General features: G+C 43.4%; 1 protein-coding gene across 3 annotated transcripts in view; it reads right to left on the reverse strand.

The window, feature by feature from the left end:
• The window catches only part of STX6 (syntaxin 6), a 43,110-nt gene extending 37,433 nt beyond the window's left edge, over positions 1-5,677 (reverse strand). For 2 of the 3 annotated variants that reach the window (XM_010988547.3, XM_064478055.1), the window contains exon 1: positions 5,394-5,675. In XM_010988547.3, the coding sequence (XP_010986849.3) occupies positions 5,394-5,428 (35 nt within the window). In that variant the 5' untranslated portion in view covers positions 5,429-5,675. Of the gene's footprint in view, positions 1-5,393 lie in introns of all 3 variants that reach the window. The other variant, XM_031435652.2, reaches the window with a different exon arrangement.
• Between the last annotated feature and the right edge of the window lie 7,109 nt (positions 5,678-12,786).

The raw sequence follows: 12,786 nt of genomic DNA on the forward strand, positions 1-12,786 counted from the left end.
CAAGCAGGCTTGCCACTATATTAACTGTAATAGTGAGAAAGTTAGAAACATCATAAATGTCAACCTGGATGGTAAATTATATTACATTTATATGACAAAATACAAGGAAGTCATCAAAAAGCCTCCCCACCTAAGGCATTTTAAAGATATAAAGCATACAGATGAAAAGATTATAAGATAGCATCATCTCAATTTCTTAAATGATTAATAATAATAATAACACCCATTTATATAAAGCCTGGCCTTTCCACTTACAGGTTATGAACGTGGAAGTTTGCATTTTTTTTTAATTCTCTAAGTTTCATTTTCTTCTTTTGTAAAATGATAGTAATCATAGAACTGGTACCTACTTCATAGGATTAAAAAAACCATCCCAGTTAGGTTCTCAGCACAGTGCCTGATCTATAAGAGATCAGAAACTGATGGATAGTATTACATAAAATCACTAGTAGAAATACAGATCAAAAGGACATCAACATTTTAACTAATTATTTCTAGACAGTGGCACTGCAATCAATTTTTAATCCTCTTTTTTAAATAGTTTTATTTCCTAAGTTTTCTAAAATGAGCATATATGACTTTAAATGTTACTCTAAAACCAACCAACCAACCAACCTCCAAAACTAGTAAGATACCGTCTTTCCTCTCAGAAAGGGCAGCCAGCTTGGATATTTTTAGGAGAAATAGAAGTAGACATTTTTTAAAAAACGTTTACTGAGCACTTAATATGTGCCCCCAAACTGTGCTGTGGCCATTTACATGAATTAACTCATAACTGGTACAGCAGACATTGTTAAGCCAATTTTGTACATAAAGAAACAGGTTCAGAGAGGATAATTAACGTGGCAAAAGTTACACCAAGTAATTGACAGAGATGAGATTCCAACCTTGGGTCAGCCTGATCGTCTCAGTTCTTTCACCAAACCTCACTGCCTCTGGAAATCACATTAAAAGAAAAATTACACCCAGAACACTCGTTTTCTTTACCCAGCTTTACTCTTCTTACAGGAGTTACCACCACCTGACACACCATATATCTGTTCACTTGTTTGCTGTATGTCCCTAGAATGTAAGCTTAATAAGGACAGGGATGTTGTTCACTGCTGTACCCTTAGCTCCTGGCACATAGGAAACAGACACTCGGTAAGTATTTTAGATTGAAGGATTCCGGCAGTTATGACTTGATCGTGTCTATGTGGTCACATGTAGCAGCGGTGACAGGAGTCCAGGTGGGAAAGGCCAAGAACGAGGGTGGAGGAACCAAAACCAGAGAGGAAGAGAAGACTCCAGACATATCCAGGGGGTGCACTGATAGGACCCGATGACCTAGGGGACACAGGACTGAAGGGGAGTGCAGAGTCAGGAGTGAGGAGGGCTAAGGGGGGAAGGAAAAGAAAAAGAGAAAAAGGGAAGATATCCACCCCACAGCATGGGGGATGTCAAGTAATTAGCACAAAACACAGAGGAACACTCGGGAAAGAGTTGGATCAGAGTGACTGGGGTACGGGATATGCACAGATACACAGGGAGGACCTGACTCAATGGGAGTCATCAGGCTCCCCTGGTAAGAACACACAAGATAGCGTCAACTAGACAAACGACAACTTAAGGGCAGGCCCGAGGTGATTCAGCAGAGCTGGGAGTTGTGGGAGTGGAAGCACCGCTGCGAATGTCTGTGCCAGGCAGGGCCACATCTGCCCCAAGAGCCCAGGTGCCCAACTGTGCTGGTTTTCTCCTGTGTTCTGGGATCCTGCTCTGAACACGAAGAAGGTACTGACAGGGTCAAACCTCACAAAACGAGCTTCACACACTTGGGCACTAATCACTGCATATTTAAATCAAAACAGCTTTCTAACTGGTCTCCTTTTTAGCCTTTCTTCACACTGATGCATCCAACACTACTACCAAATCAATACTCCTGAAACCCTAATCTCATGTCATTTCCCTGCTTTAAAAATCCCCAATGGCCTTAAGATGAGCCTCTTCCTGACCCTATTCTACCTGTACTGTGAAGTGTTAACAGTATGAGTAGAATTAGGCAGCTGAAATTTGAATCCTGGGTCCACCACTTATTAGCTGTGTGACCCTGGGGAAGTAACAACCCCTCTGTGCTCCCTGAGCTCATCTGTAAAATGGGGCTAATACCCACTTCATAGAGTTGTTCTTGTAAAGTGAAAATTCTTATTAACTGCTTACTCAGCACACAACGCCTTGCACAAGAGGTGCGTCCTTTAAATGTTAGCTATTATTGTTATTTCTCTACATAAACTTCCTACTCCACCTAGGATGCTCCCCTTGATGATTTCTAAACACACAATGCCCATCTCAAAGTCTTTGCTGGTGGTGTTCCCATCTACCACTCCTTAACCACCATCACAACCACCAAAGAAAATGTATTCAACACTTACGCTATATACTCAGGGTGCTGAGCTGGAAATACAGGAAAAACAAACCGTTCCCAACCCTCAGAGCTCCTAGTCTAATACTGAAGGACAGCCAGAGGAAGAGGTGCAATAATGTGTTACAGGTGCCAACGGAAGAACTTCCCGGAGGCAGTGGAGACGCTGACACTGAATCTTGAGAGCTGAGTGGGTGAACCGGGCGGAGTGGGTGCATGTGGAGTAACAGCACCCAGCACTGCGGTCACAGTCACTGTGCTGAGTCTCCCGTTGCTGGAGCTCTGAGCTAAGGGCAGGCAGAGCGAGAGGAGGGGAGAGGACGGCTGCATTATGGAGTCATGAGGTGTTTAGACTTTATTCTGTAGGCAACGGGTGGCCTCTAAATGATGTTAAGTAGGGACCGCCTACTTGGGTTCTGGAAGAGCTACACCTGTGCTGCCCAATACGTAGGCCACATGCAACTGCTGAACTGTGCTAGTGTGACTATGGAACTAAATTTTAAATTTTAATTAATTTAAATTTAAAAACTGATACCCAATTTAGTTACCGAAAATTTTTAAAGTATGTTTGGAACAATTTGGGTCTGTGAATCCACTTTTTCAACTGTAAGTTTAATGAACTCTAAATATGGATCAAGTGTTACTGATGATTTAGCGTCCAAATTGAGATGTGCTTTAAGCGTAAAAGACACCAGATTTTGAAGACTTAGTATGAAAAGAGTAAAACCTTTCATTAATAGTCTTCATATGAATCACGTGTTAAAGGACTGTGACTATACTAGGTTAAAGATGCCATTAACCTCACCTGTTTTTTTTCCTTTGACCGTGTCTACTAGGAAATGTACAATGGCAGGCAGGGCTCGCACTGCATCTTGAAGAGCACCATCCAAGAACCCAGGCAGATGAAAGAGAACAAAGACTGGAAGCAGGAAGACCAACTAAGAGACTCTTTCTGGTAAGAGTCCAGAGGAGGTACAGGCCTGAATCTAAGCTCCACCCATCTTCAAAACCTAATTCAAGACCTACTGCTACCTCCAAAAAGCTTTCCCAGTGAGAACCATTCCCAGTGAGACGCCTTTCTCCAAAATATCGGGGGACTCAATCTTCTGTAGCACTCACTGCAAAACTTCATCATTTACCACTTGTCATTTTTACTTAATTTTGGGGTGAGCCGTTTCTCAGATTAGACTATCAGCTCCTAGGCCAAGGGCCACAATGTAGGCATCTTTAAGTTTTCCATATTGTGCGGTGCATTTTTAAACCTTTTAGTAAACAGAAGTACATGGCTCCGCATATCCATCACACAGTCTGCTCCGCATATCCATCACACAGTCTGGGAGACACTCATATAGCTAATTTTACTTTTCCAACACAGAAGGTTTGGAGAGTCTCTTTTCCTGCAGACATCTAAAGGACATGAGCTAAATGATGTAAAAGTTAACTCCAGGCCAATGCTCCAATAAACCAGTGGTATCAAACCAGTGAAAAAGCACAGGTAAACTGTATTGGATACTATTAGAAAAAAATGTCAAGATGGCAGAGCAATTTAGCATTTTCACAAATCCCATTAAAAAAAAAACTGTCTACAGTCTCCACTGAGAGATAACCTTTGCAACCTAAGCATTAAGGACATTCATTCAGGGAAAAACACACAGCTTTCGCATTTAAAAATTAACGCCTAAAAATCATTCTAATAAACAGCACATTTTCCAAGTAGAGAGCCACACATTACGAATAATCTAAACAGCATTTTCCCATCTAAATTAAGGCAAACTGAAGAAAAACCTTTTTAGGGAAATGTTAAAAATATATATATATTTTACTGTATCATGGATAATAAAGTACTTCTCTAAAGTACCATTTAAATTTTCTGAGGCGGGCCCTGGAAAGAAAAAAAAAATCACTCAAGCAACGGGTCAGCTCTTACCCCTAGAGAAATAAGAAGCTAGTAGCAACTAGTTGAAAGCAAATGGACACTTTTAAAGTTAGTAGCACTGGGAAATTTTGCAGTTCTCAGGTTTTTTATATTTATTTGATATTTTAAACAAAAGCTGACAAGTTATAACAACAAACCGCCTTTGTTTAAAGACTACAAAACCTATATAACAGAGTGCTATTAAAGTTTCTATCTCCAAACAATTGAACAATCAAAGATGGAGTCACGACAGCTCACAGGGAAAAATAAGTTAAGGCAGCTGTAGTCTGAAAGGCAGAAGAAATGGGGGAAACCTGTCAAAGAGCCTGGATGAAATCAGGGAGTTAAAAAGAAACCACTCATTTCCTTTAGCACTGTGGGAAAATCCCGGTACTAATAGAAGGCTAAGGAAAGTTTAGTTTGGCTGATTTCATTTTGTTTTCCTTCCAACATCATCACTGAGCCTGAACGGCTGCTTTCCTCCCCTCCCATTACTCAGTAAAAACTCCCCCACTGAATTGAGATGTCTTCCGGAGCCTCGCGCCCCCGCCTCCCTGCCTGCAAACGTGCTCAGACGCCTCTGGGCATGTTGTGGCCTCACCAGGCTGCGGGCCGGCGCTCCGAACTCAATGGACAATGGGAACTCACCCCCGTCCACGCCAACTACAAAGCTCAGGAGAGCCATTTCCCTTTTCCTGCCCAGATGCTGTTTTTCCCCCTTCGAAGCAGGGCCCCGTGCTCCACAACAGCCCCAGTTTGGGCTGGGACGCATGTCTCCCTCCCCACCTGCAGAGCTGCTGAACCCCACCACTCCCACAAATAAGTTGTAGGGCAGGGCACAGACCCAAGGGGACCCCCTCCCCAGGAGCCTGACTGGGGACAAGGATTTCAAAGTATAGGTAGGACAGTGAAGAGATGTCCCTGGATGCTTGATCATGGCCCTCAAGGCTAAGCCCAGTCCCCCCTGTCCCCTCACCAGCCTCTACTTGTCTCCCCTCCCCCTACAGCGAGGAGAGCGGGGAGGTGCGGGCATGCAGCACGGCCACCTCCTCCTCCAGCAGAGCCCTCGGCGACACTCACCCTTTCACCACAAAGAAGGGGTCCTCCATGGACATGGCGTCCCGGCCCCCGACCGCCTCACGCCTGCTCCGCGCACAGGGCGCCCGCGCCCGGCGAACCTCCCTCTGCCCACCCCACCTGCCTCGCGCAGCTGCCGGCGCCTCGGCCTAGGGGACCCCGAGCAGCGGCGCGCGCAGGCCGGGGTGCGCCGGCCGGCCGCGGATCCAGCGCTAGGTGGGAACTGCAGCCCGAATCCCTGACTCCAGCGCCGGCCCCCGCTGCTGCCCCCTCCTGCAGCTCCTCCCGGCGCGTCCGGCCGCCTGGCCACGCCCCCTGGGTCTCTCAGCCTCGGCCAATCACGAACGCCGTCAGCGGCACCACTTCCGCACCCATGTTCACGTGACCCGGACTGGCCCCGCCCCGCATCGGTGGGGCCTGGGCATCGCGTCACACGATCCTGGAGGCGGGGCTCTGGGGGCGGGGGAGGAGGGCGGGTCTTCTTTTGACTCGCCCCTCAAGATTCAGGGGTAGCATCTGCTTGTTCCCTTGCTGGAGAGGCCATTAGGTTTCCAAGATACGCAGTAATACCTGCTTTGCATAATCCTTTCACCTTTCCTCTACTTTTAATTCTTGATTGTGATAACATGTTGATTTAGAAATCCATTTCGTCCTCGACTTACAAAGCCAGCTGGTATACATTGACTATAATGATGTTGCACAACTCCTTTCTGCAGCTCTTACTGTATCCAGCAATGCGCCGAAGGCTGTATGTGCACTGTCTCAATATTCTTGGATGGGAAGATGTTATTATTCCCATTTTGTAGATAAGAAAAGGTCAGAGAGGTTTCAAGATTTTGTGTGCTCACACAGCCTGGTTGCGGCAGAGCCACAAATTCTGTGCACTGTCTTCTAGACTGGGATGTGTTTTTCTTTTGCTGTGCATTCTTCAAGTGACCAGTAAGGTAATTTTTTCTTACATCATATGGTGCTTCCCAGGAAGAGACACCTTTCGGGGACAGAGAAGGGGCCGGGTATGGCAACTTCTGCTCTATGGTTTAAGAGATCTTCCAGAAAGTGTTTTGGTTACAACAGTTATTGAACTCGTATGCTACATATGTGAGGGGGGGTGTGAACTTTAATTGCTGATTACCGTTGAGCACTCACCGTGTGCCAGGCATTGTGCTAAATTTCGTCTCAGTTGCTCTCTCAATGAGGTAATTACTGTTGTTATTCCCATTTGACAAATGAGAAATCTGAGACTCTTGGAGTCTAAGTGACTTGCTTAAAGTCACTAGTCTTCTTAGCGATGGAAGAGCCCATGGAGCCAGTCAAACCCTGTTTGAACCTGAATTCTGTTGTTCAGTTCCTCATCTATAAAACATGAATAGTCATATTTCGTTCATGGATTGCTGTGAAGGTTGAATAAAAATGCATGGAAACTCCAAGGGCCCGACAGAGTGAGGCAGTGAAGTCAGGGAAACCAGTCTGGAAGATGCTGTGGTCATCTGGCCTGAAGGGATGAGGACCAGACCAGGATGACAGCAGTTGTCAATGGAGAGAATCTGATAGATGTTTCCAAGGAGAAACAAAACAAAATACCTAGACATGATGAGAGATTGAATGGGGTTAGGAAGGAGAGACGTGAAAGTCGAAGACTCCAGGCTTCTCTGAGACCCTGCAGGGGCAGTGGGGGGTGGATGTGGGGAAAAGAGAAGCTATTGGGAGAAAACTGTTTGTTTTGGTTCGGGACATATTGAAATGGGGAAGTAAAAACTAATCATCTTTTATTCATTCAACACACACATGGAAATTGAGGAGCAGATGAGATCAGTGATTAAGAGCAATAGCTGCAGCCAGGTTACCTGAGTTCAAATCTCAATTCTGCTACTTCCCTCCCTGACTATCGTGTCCTGAGCAAGCTGCTTAATCTCTACAGTCCTCAACCATGAAATGGACACAATAAAAACACCTTCCACATAGTGGCCTGAGGATTAAATGAATTGATGTGTGAGAAGTGCTTAGGACAGTGCTTGACACATACTGTACTCTTACTATGTGCTAGGTAGCGAGGACACACATGAGCAGGCTTGGTTGGTCCTTGCCTTCAGGAACTCTCAGACTAGTGGCGGAGACAGGCCATAACACACAACGAGAGAAGGGCATGGGTTGCCATAGAAACACAAAGACAAGCTACCAGTTTATTTGGAGCCAGGAGGTGTGCGGGGGAGTCATCTAAACAATGACTAGAGGCTGCCGGCAGACAGCATGGCAGCCTGTGGGGGAAGAGCCATGGCAGGGGGCATTGCTGGAACAGAAAGAAAGAGATTGTGGCAGCAGAAACTAAGGCTGGAAATGGGCAGGGCCAGTTTATTGGGGCCCTTGATTGTGAGGTTGAACTGTGGACTCTCTACTGTAGATCGTGGCAGCTGAGGGAATTGCCAGGATAATCCTGGCATTTGAGACAGGTGCTGAGGTGGCTGAAAGATCAGCTGGAAGGTCATGGTTCAGAGGAGGGAAAAGAGTGTCCTGAAATAGGCTCACAGCAACTAGGATGGAGAGGAGGGACACATTTGAGAAACACTTGAGAGGCAGAACCCGGGGACTTGGTGAATGAATTGTTCAGGGTGTTGGAGGGTTGATGAACAAAGAGGGAGGGTTCTGGGGTTGGAAGTGGGTGGTTGTTAGTTTCAGCCCCTAAGAAAGAGAACACAGGTGGATTAGATTCAGGGTGGATATAAATTAGCTGCTAGTGTGTTGGTTTTCCCCACTAAACTGTAAACTCTTGGAGGGAAGGAGACTAAATGTTATCATCTCAGTGTCTGGCATCGTCTCTTATTATCTATTCCATGAACGTATTAATCAAACCACAAATGAGAGGTCAGAGTTTTATAAGCAGAAATAGAGGGGATGGAGGACAGAGGCTTAGAGAAGTCCCATCATTAGGGGGTTGGAAAAAGTACCAACTGTGAAGTTAGTGGAGGGTTGAGAAGCAAAATGTATGTGTGTGTGTGGGGGGGGGTTCTCCCTTTCTTTAATATGTCACCCTCCGTCACCGTCTCTCAAACCAACCTAGACCTTGGCCTCCGCTGCCCCAGGGAAAGGGAAGCATAGCTAAAATGCAAGGAGAAACAAAGGAAGCTGTTTCTTTTTCTTTCTTTCCTTCTTTCTTTCCTTTTTCTTTCTCTCTTTCTTTCTTTCTCTCTTTTGTTTTAAAAACAGGCCACAGATCCTGGTATAAACAACACCACAATAACTCAGGAAGAATACTCAGCAAAAAACCATCTCCTCTATCCCCCCCACCTCCCCCTCCAAAAAAAAATTAAAAATTCCCGTGGAGTTAAAAAAAAATCAGAACAGTAGTTGCCTTGGGATGGGGAGTATTGACTAGGAAAGGAAACTTTCCTGGGTGATAGAAATATTTTATATCCTGATAGAAGCGAGGGTTATCCAGGTGTATGAGGCTGTCAGAGCTTATTAAGCTATAACATTTAGATTCTGTCCACTTTGCTGGAGAAGGCTAATTTTGCAACTCTTGAATTTTGTGTAGAGTCCTGAGAGGGCATCCACGAGAACCTCGGATCTCTGAGTGAGTCTCCAAAGTTAGGAGAGTGAGTGATGGAGGGAGATTACTGGAGTCCTGCATGGCCTCTTGTGCTGAAACAGGAAATGCCAATGCAGAGAACAGGGCACAGGCCACAAGACCACGGATCCTGTGAAGATGAACATCGGAAAGGATCAAATCACACCCTACTGCTAAGGATGCCAGGGTAGACCCGAGCCATCCCTATCTCCTCAAAGCTATTCGAGTTCCATAACACTCCTGCAACGGAGTATCTTTTACTCTCAAGTGGGAGTAACACCCAACCTGCTCCCTCACTAGGTCATTTGAAGGATCAACTGAGATTTAGATTTAAATTTTTTTTCAGGTTATCTCTCTTTCTTTTTTAAATTGAAATACCATCAGTTACAATGTGTCAATTTATGGTATACAGCATAATGTCCCAGTCATGCATATATATATATACATTAGATTTTTTAATTGTGGTAAAATACACATGACATAAATTTACCATCTTAACCATTTTAAAACATACTGTTCATTAGTGTTAAGTATGTTCACACTGTTGCTCATCCATCCTCCAAAACTTTTCATTTGCAAAACTGAAACTCTGTACCCATTAAACACTTCCCTCTTCTCCCCTCTCCCCACCCCTAGGCAACCACCATTCTACTTTCTATCTCAATGAATTCAACTTCTCTAGATACCTCATAAAAGTGGAATCATTCAGTATTTGTCTTTCTGTGATTGGCTTTTTTCACTTAGCATAATGTCCTCACAGTTCATTCAGGTTGCAGCATGTGTGAGAATTTCCTTCCTTTTCAAGGCTGACTAATATTCCATTGTATGTCTGTACCACATTTTGTTTATCCATTCATCTGCTAAGGGATGCTTAGGTTGCTTCCACCTTTTGACAACTGTGAATAATGCTGCTATGAACGTGGCTGTACCAATTTCTCTTTGAAACCCTGTTTTCAGTTCTTTGGGGTATATACTCGGAATTGCTGGAGCATATGGCAATTCCGTTTTTAATTTTTTCAGGAACTCCCAGACTGTTTTCTATAGTGGCTGCACCATTTTACATTCCCAGTAACAATGCACAAGGATTTCAACTTATTCACGTCTTTGTCAGCACCTGTTATTTTCTGTATGTGTGGTTTTGTTTCTCGAGTAGCCATCCTAATGAGTGTGAAGTGTTGTCTCTGTGGTTTTGATTTGCTGTTCCCTAATAATTAGTAATGTCAAGCGTCTTTTCATGTAAACATTTCATTTTAGAATATTGCCAAACTTTAAATACATTTTTTTTGAGAAATTTCTCTCTATAAAAACAAATGGCTTATTGGCCATTTGTATATCTTCTTTGGAGAAATGTCTCCTCAAGTCCTTTGCTCATTTTTATTTTGTTTGTTTTTGGCAGGGTGGGTAATTTTTTAGTGGGAGTACTGGGAATTGAACCCAGGACTTTGTGCATGCTAAGCATGTGCTCTACCACTGAGCCATACCCTCCCCCCTTTGCTCATTTTTAAATTGTGTTGTTTGTCTTTTTGTTGTGGAGGTTCCCCTAAATTCTTTTCGAAACAAGACAGAGTCAGAAAGAAAAGCGTGATGTAGAAGTTAGGTATTATACTCTTCATCATTATCGTAGTCTTCTCAAAGTCCTGCTATGCATGTGTGTGTTCTGGAACACTCCAGGAAACGCTCGCTCTGGTTGGCTTCCACTGACCTGGCTCTGGCTGTCTGCATTTCCCAGAACCCACCACAGGAAATATCCACACACTGGTCATGTTTTCTTTCCTCTCCTTGGTTGCTACCAACACCTCCACCCTTATCTACTCACTGATTAAAATAAACCAACAGGAATTTTCGTCAATTTATATATCCAACACTAGGAAGTGATTAAAAATGTATGGACTGTCCACTTGATGGTCACTAGAAATGCTGCTTAAAAGTGTGTAATGACATGTATTGAAAATAGCAAGACACAAAATTGTATCTATGACGTGATTTCTACTTAAAGTTTGGCAGTTTTCGACAATGAAATATTTACTTGGATAATCAGAAATATAAAAAGTAAAAAAGAGAAGAAAAATTGAAGAAAGGTAAGTGAGAGAGCCAAGTGACCATGTATAAAAAAATACATCAGAGGGTAGCAGTTTTAAATCCTTTTTAGAATAAGGCAAGTTAGAAACATACGAATGAATGGATATTAGTGAGCGCTTGAAGTTAAAATACATGATTGGAATTTAGTGAACTTCTTGACAGAACAGTGAATTTGGACCATTATAGGAGGGCAGGTATGACCTTTACCATCCTCTATGAATTTGCCAGCGCTCAGGGAAGGAAAAACCATGATCTCTCTCCGCAAACTAGTGAGTGATAATAATAGTCATAACGATTGCTAACATTTACTTACGATGTACCAGACCCGGTGCTAAGTGATATACATGCATACTCTTCAGAAGTGGCTCCAGAATTTCTACACGGGGCTGGTTTTAGCATGTAACCTGTTTGGACAGCAGGGCTAGGAGGTTTGAACTGAGGTTACATGGCAGACCCACGGTATTTTCTTAAATTACTGGTTTATTTGGGATGGCGATTGTGTGTGTGTGTGATGATGATGCTCTAAAGTCCCAAGAAGTGACAAGTCACCTATTGGTTCCACCACTGCTGATTTCACTGAATCCTCTCAACAGCTCTGCGAGGCAGATATTGTTATAACCCCCATTTTCCACAAGAGAAATCTGAGGATTAGAGAGGTTAATAATTTGCCCAAAGTCTCTCATAGGTAGAGGGGGAGGGTTTAGGTCAGTGGTAGAATGCATGCTTAGCAAGCATGGCGTCCTGGGTTCAATTCCCAGTATCTCCATTTAAATAAATAAATACAACCTTATTACATCTCACTCCCTCCCCTAAAAGTACACAGTCCTATATGTCAATTATATCTCAATAAAACTGGAAGAAAAAAAATTTTTTAAGTCTCATAGGTAGGAAGTGACAGAGCCCCATTTGAAATGTTTGTCTGACTCCTAAACCCATGTTCTTTGTAAGAACCCATGTTCTTTGACAGAACTCTACTGCCCGTTTGTATAAGGGCTAACCTTGCCCCCAAACTGGGGAATGAATTTTACCTGAGCCCAGAAAGTGGCTCAAATCAGATTTCACAGACATGTGCGCACGCCATGTGTCTTATTATTATACACCCTATTGAATCTTTTTTTAAAACAGCCCAGAGGAAACTACTTATTGAACATGATAAAATACATTACAGTATATTGGAAACAACAGAATTAATGAAAAAGACCCTCTTGCTAACTTAATAATTTGTCTTCTAATTTTTGAGGATGACTTGTCCCATTTGTAAATGGGTCAGATTCTTCAGAAAGGCCTTAAGATATATATAATAAAGGAAGTATTAAAAGCCAAAGATATAATTAAAGGGATCCGTAATAAACAAGGTAAACACAAGCCACTTTGAAAAATACAGCTTGAGATTCAAGGATAGACGATTGCTCAGAGGTAGAGCTGGTTCGCAGGGAGAAAGCACATGACACTCCCCACCCCAATGTCTCCCGGCCTAGTGGCGCAGTCTTCACTTGTCCCTGAAGACCTTGATTGTTATCAAATCTGTTTATTTAAAAATTTAAGGACTATTAAAGCTACGCCATAAAAAATGCAGGTTGATATTAGGAAATTGCTAAGTGAAAAATAAATTACAAAAAAAATCAGAACGTGAATCCCTGTTTTGGTAAAATGAACCCCCAAAATGTGTGTGTGTGTGTGTGTGTGTGTGTGTAGTCATAGCAAAAGCACTGAAAAGACGTACACTAAAATGTTACAGTTGCCTTCTTGAGGAGT

The sequence above is a fragment of the Camelus dromedarius genome, chromosome 23, assembly GCF_036321535.1.
Source record: "Camelus dromedarius isolate mCamDro1 chromosome 23, mCamDro1.pat, whole genome shotgun sequence".
NCBI lineage: Eukaryota > Metazoa > Chordata > Mammalia > Artiodactyla > Camelidae > Camelus > Camelus dromedarius.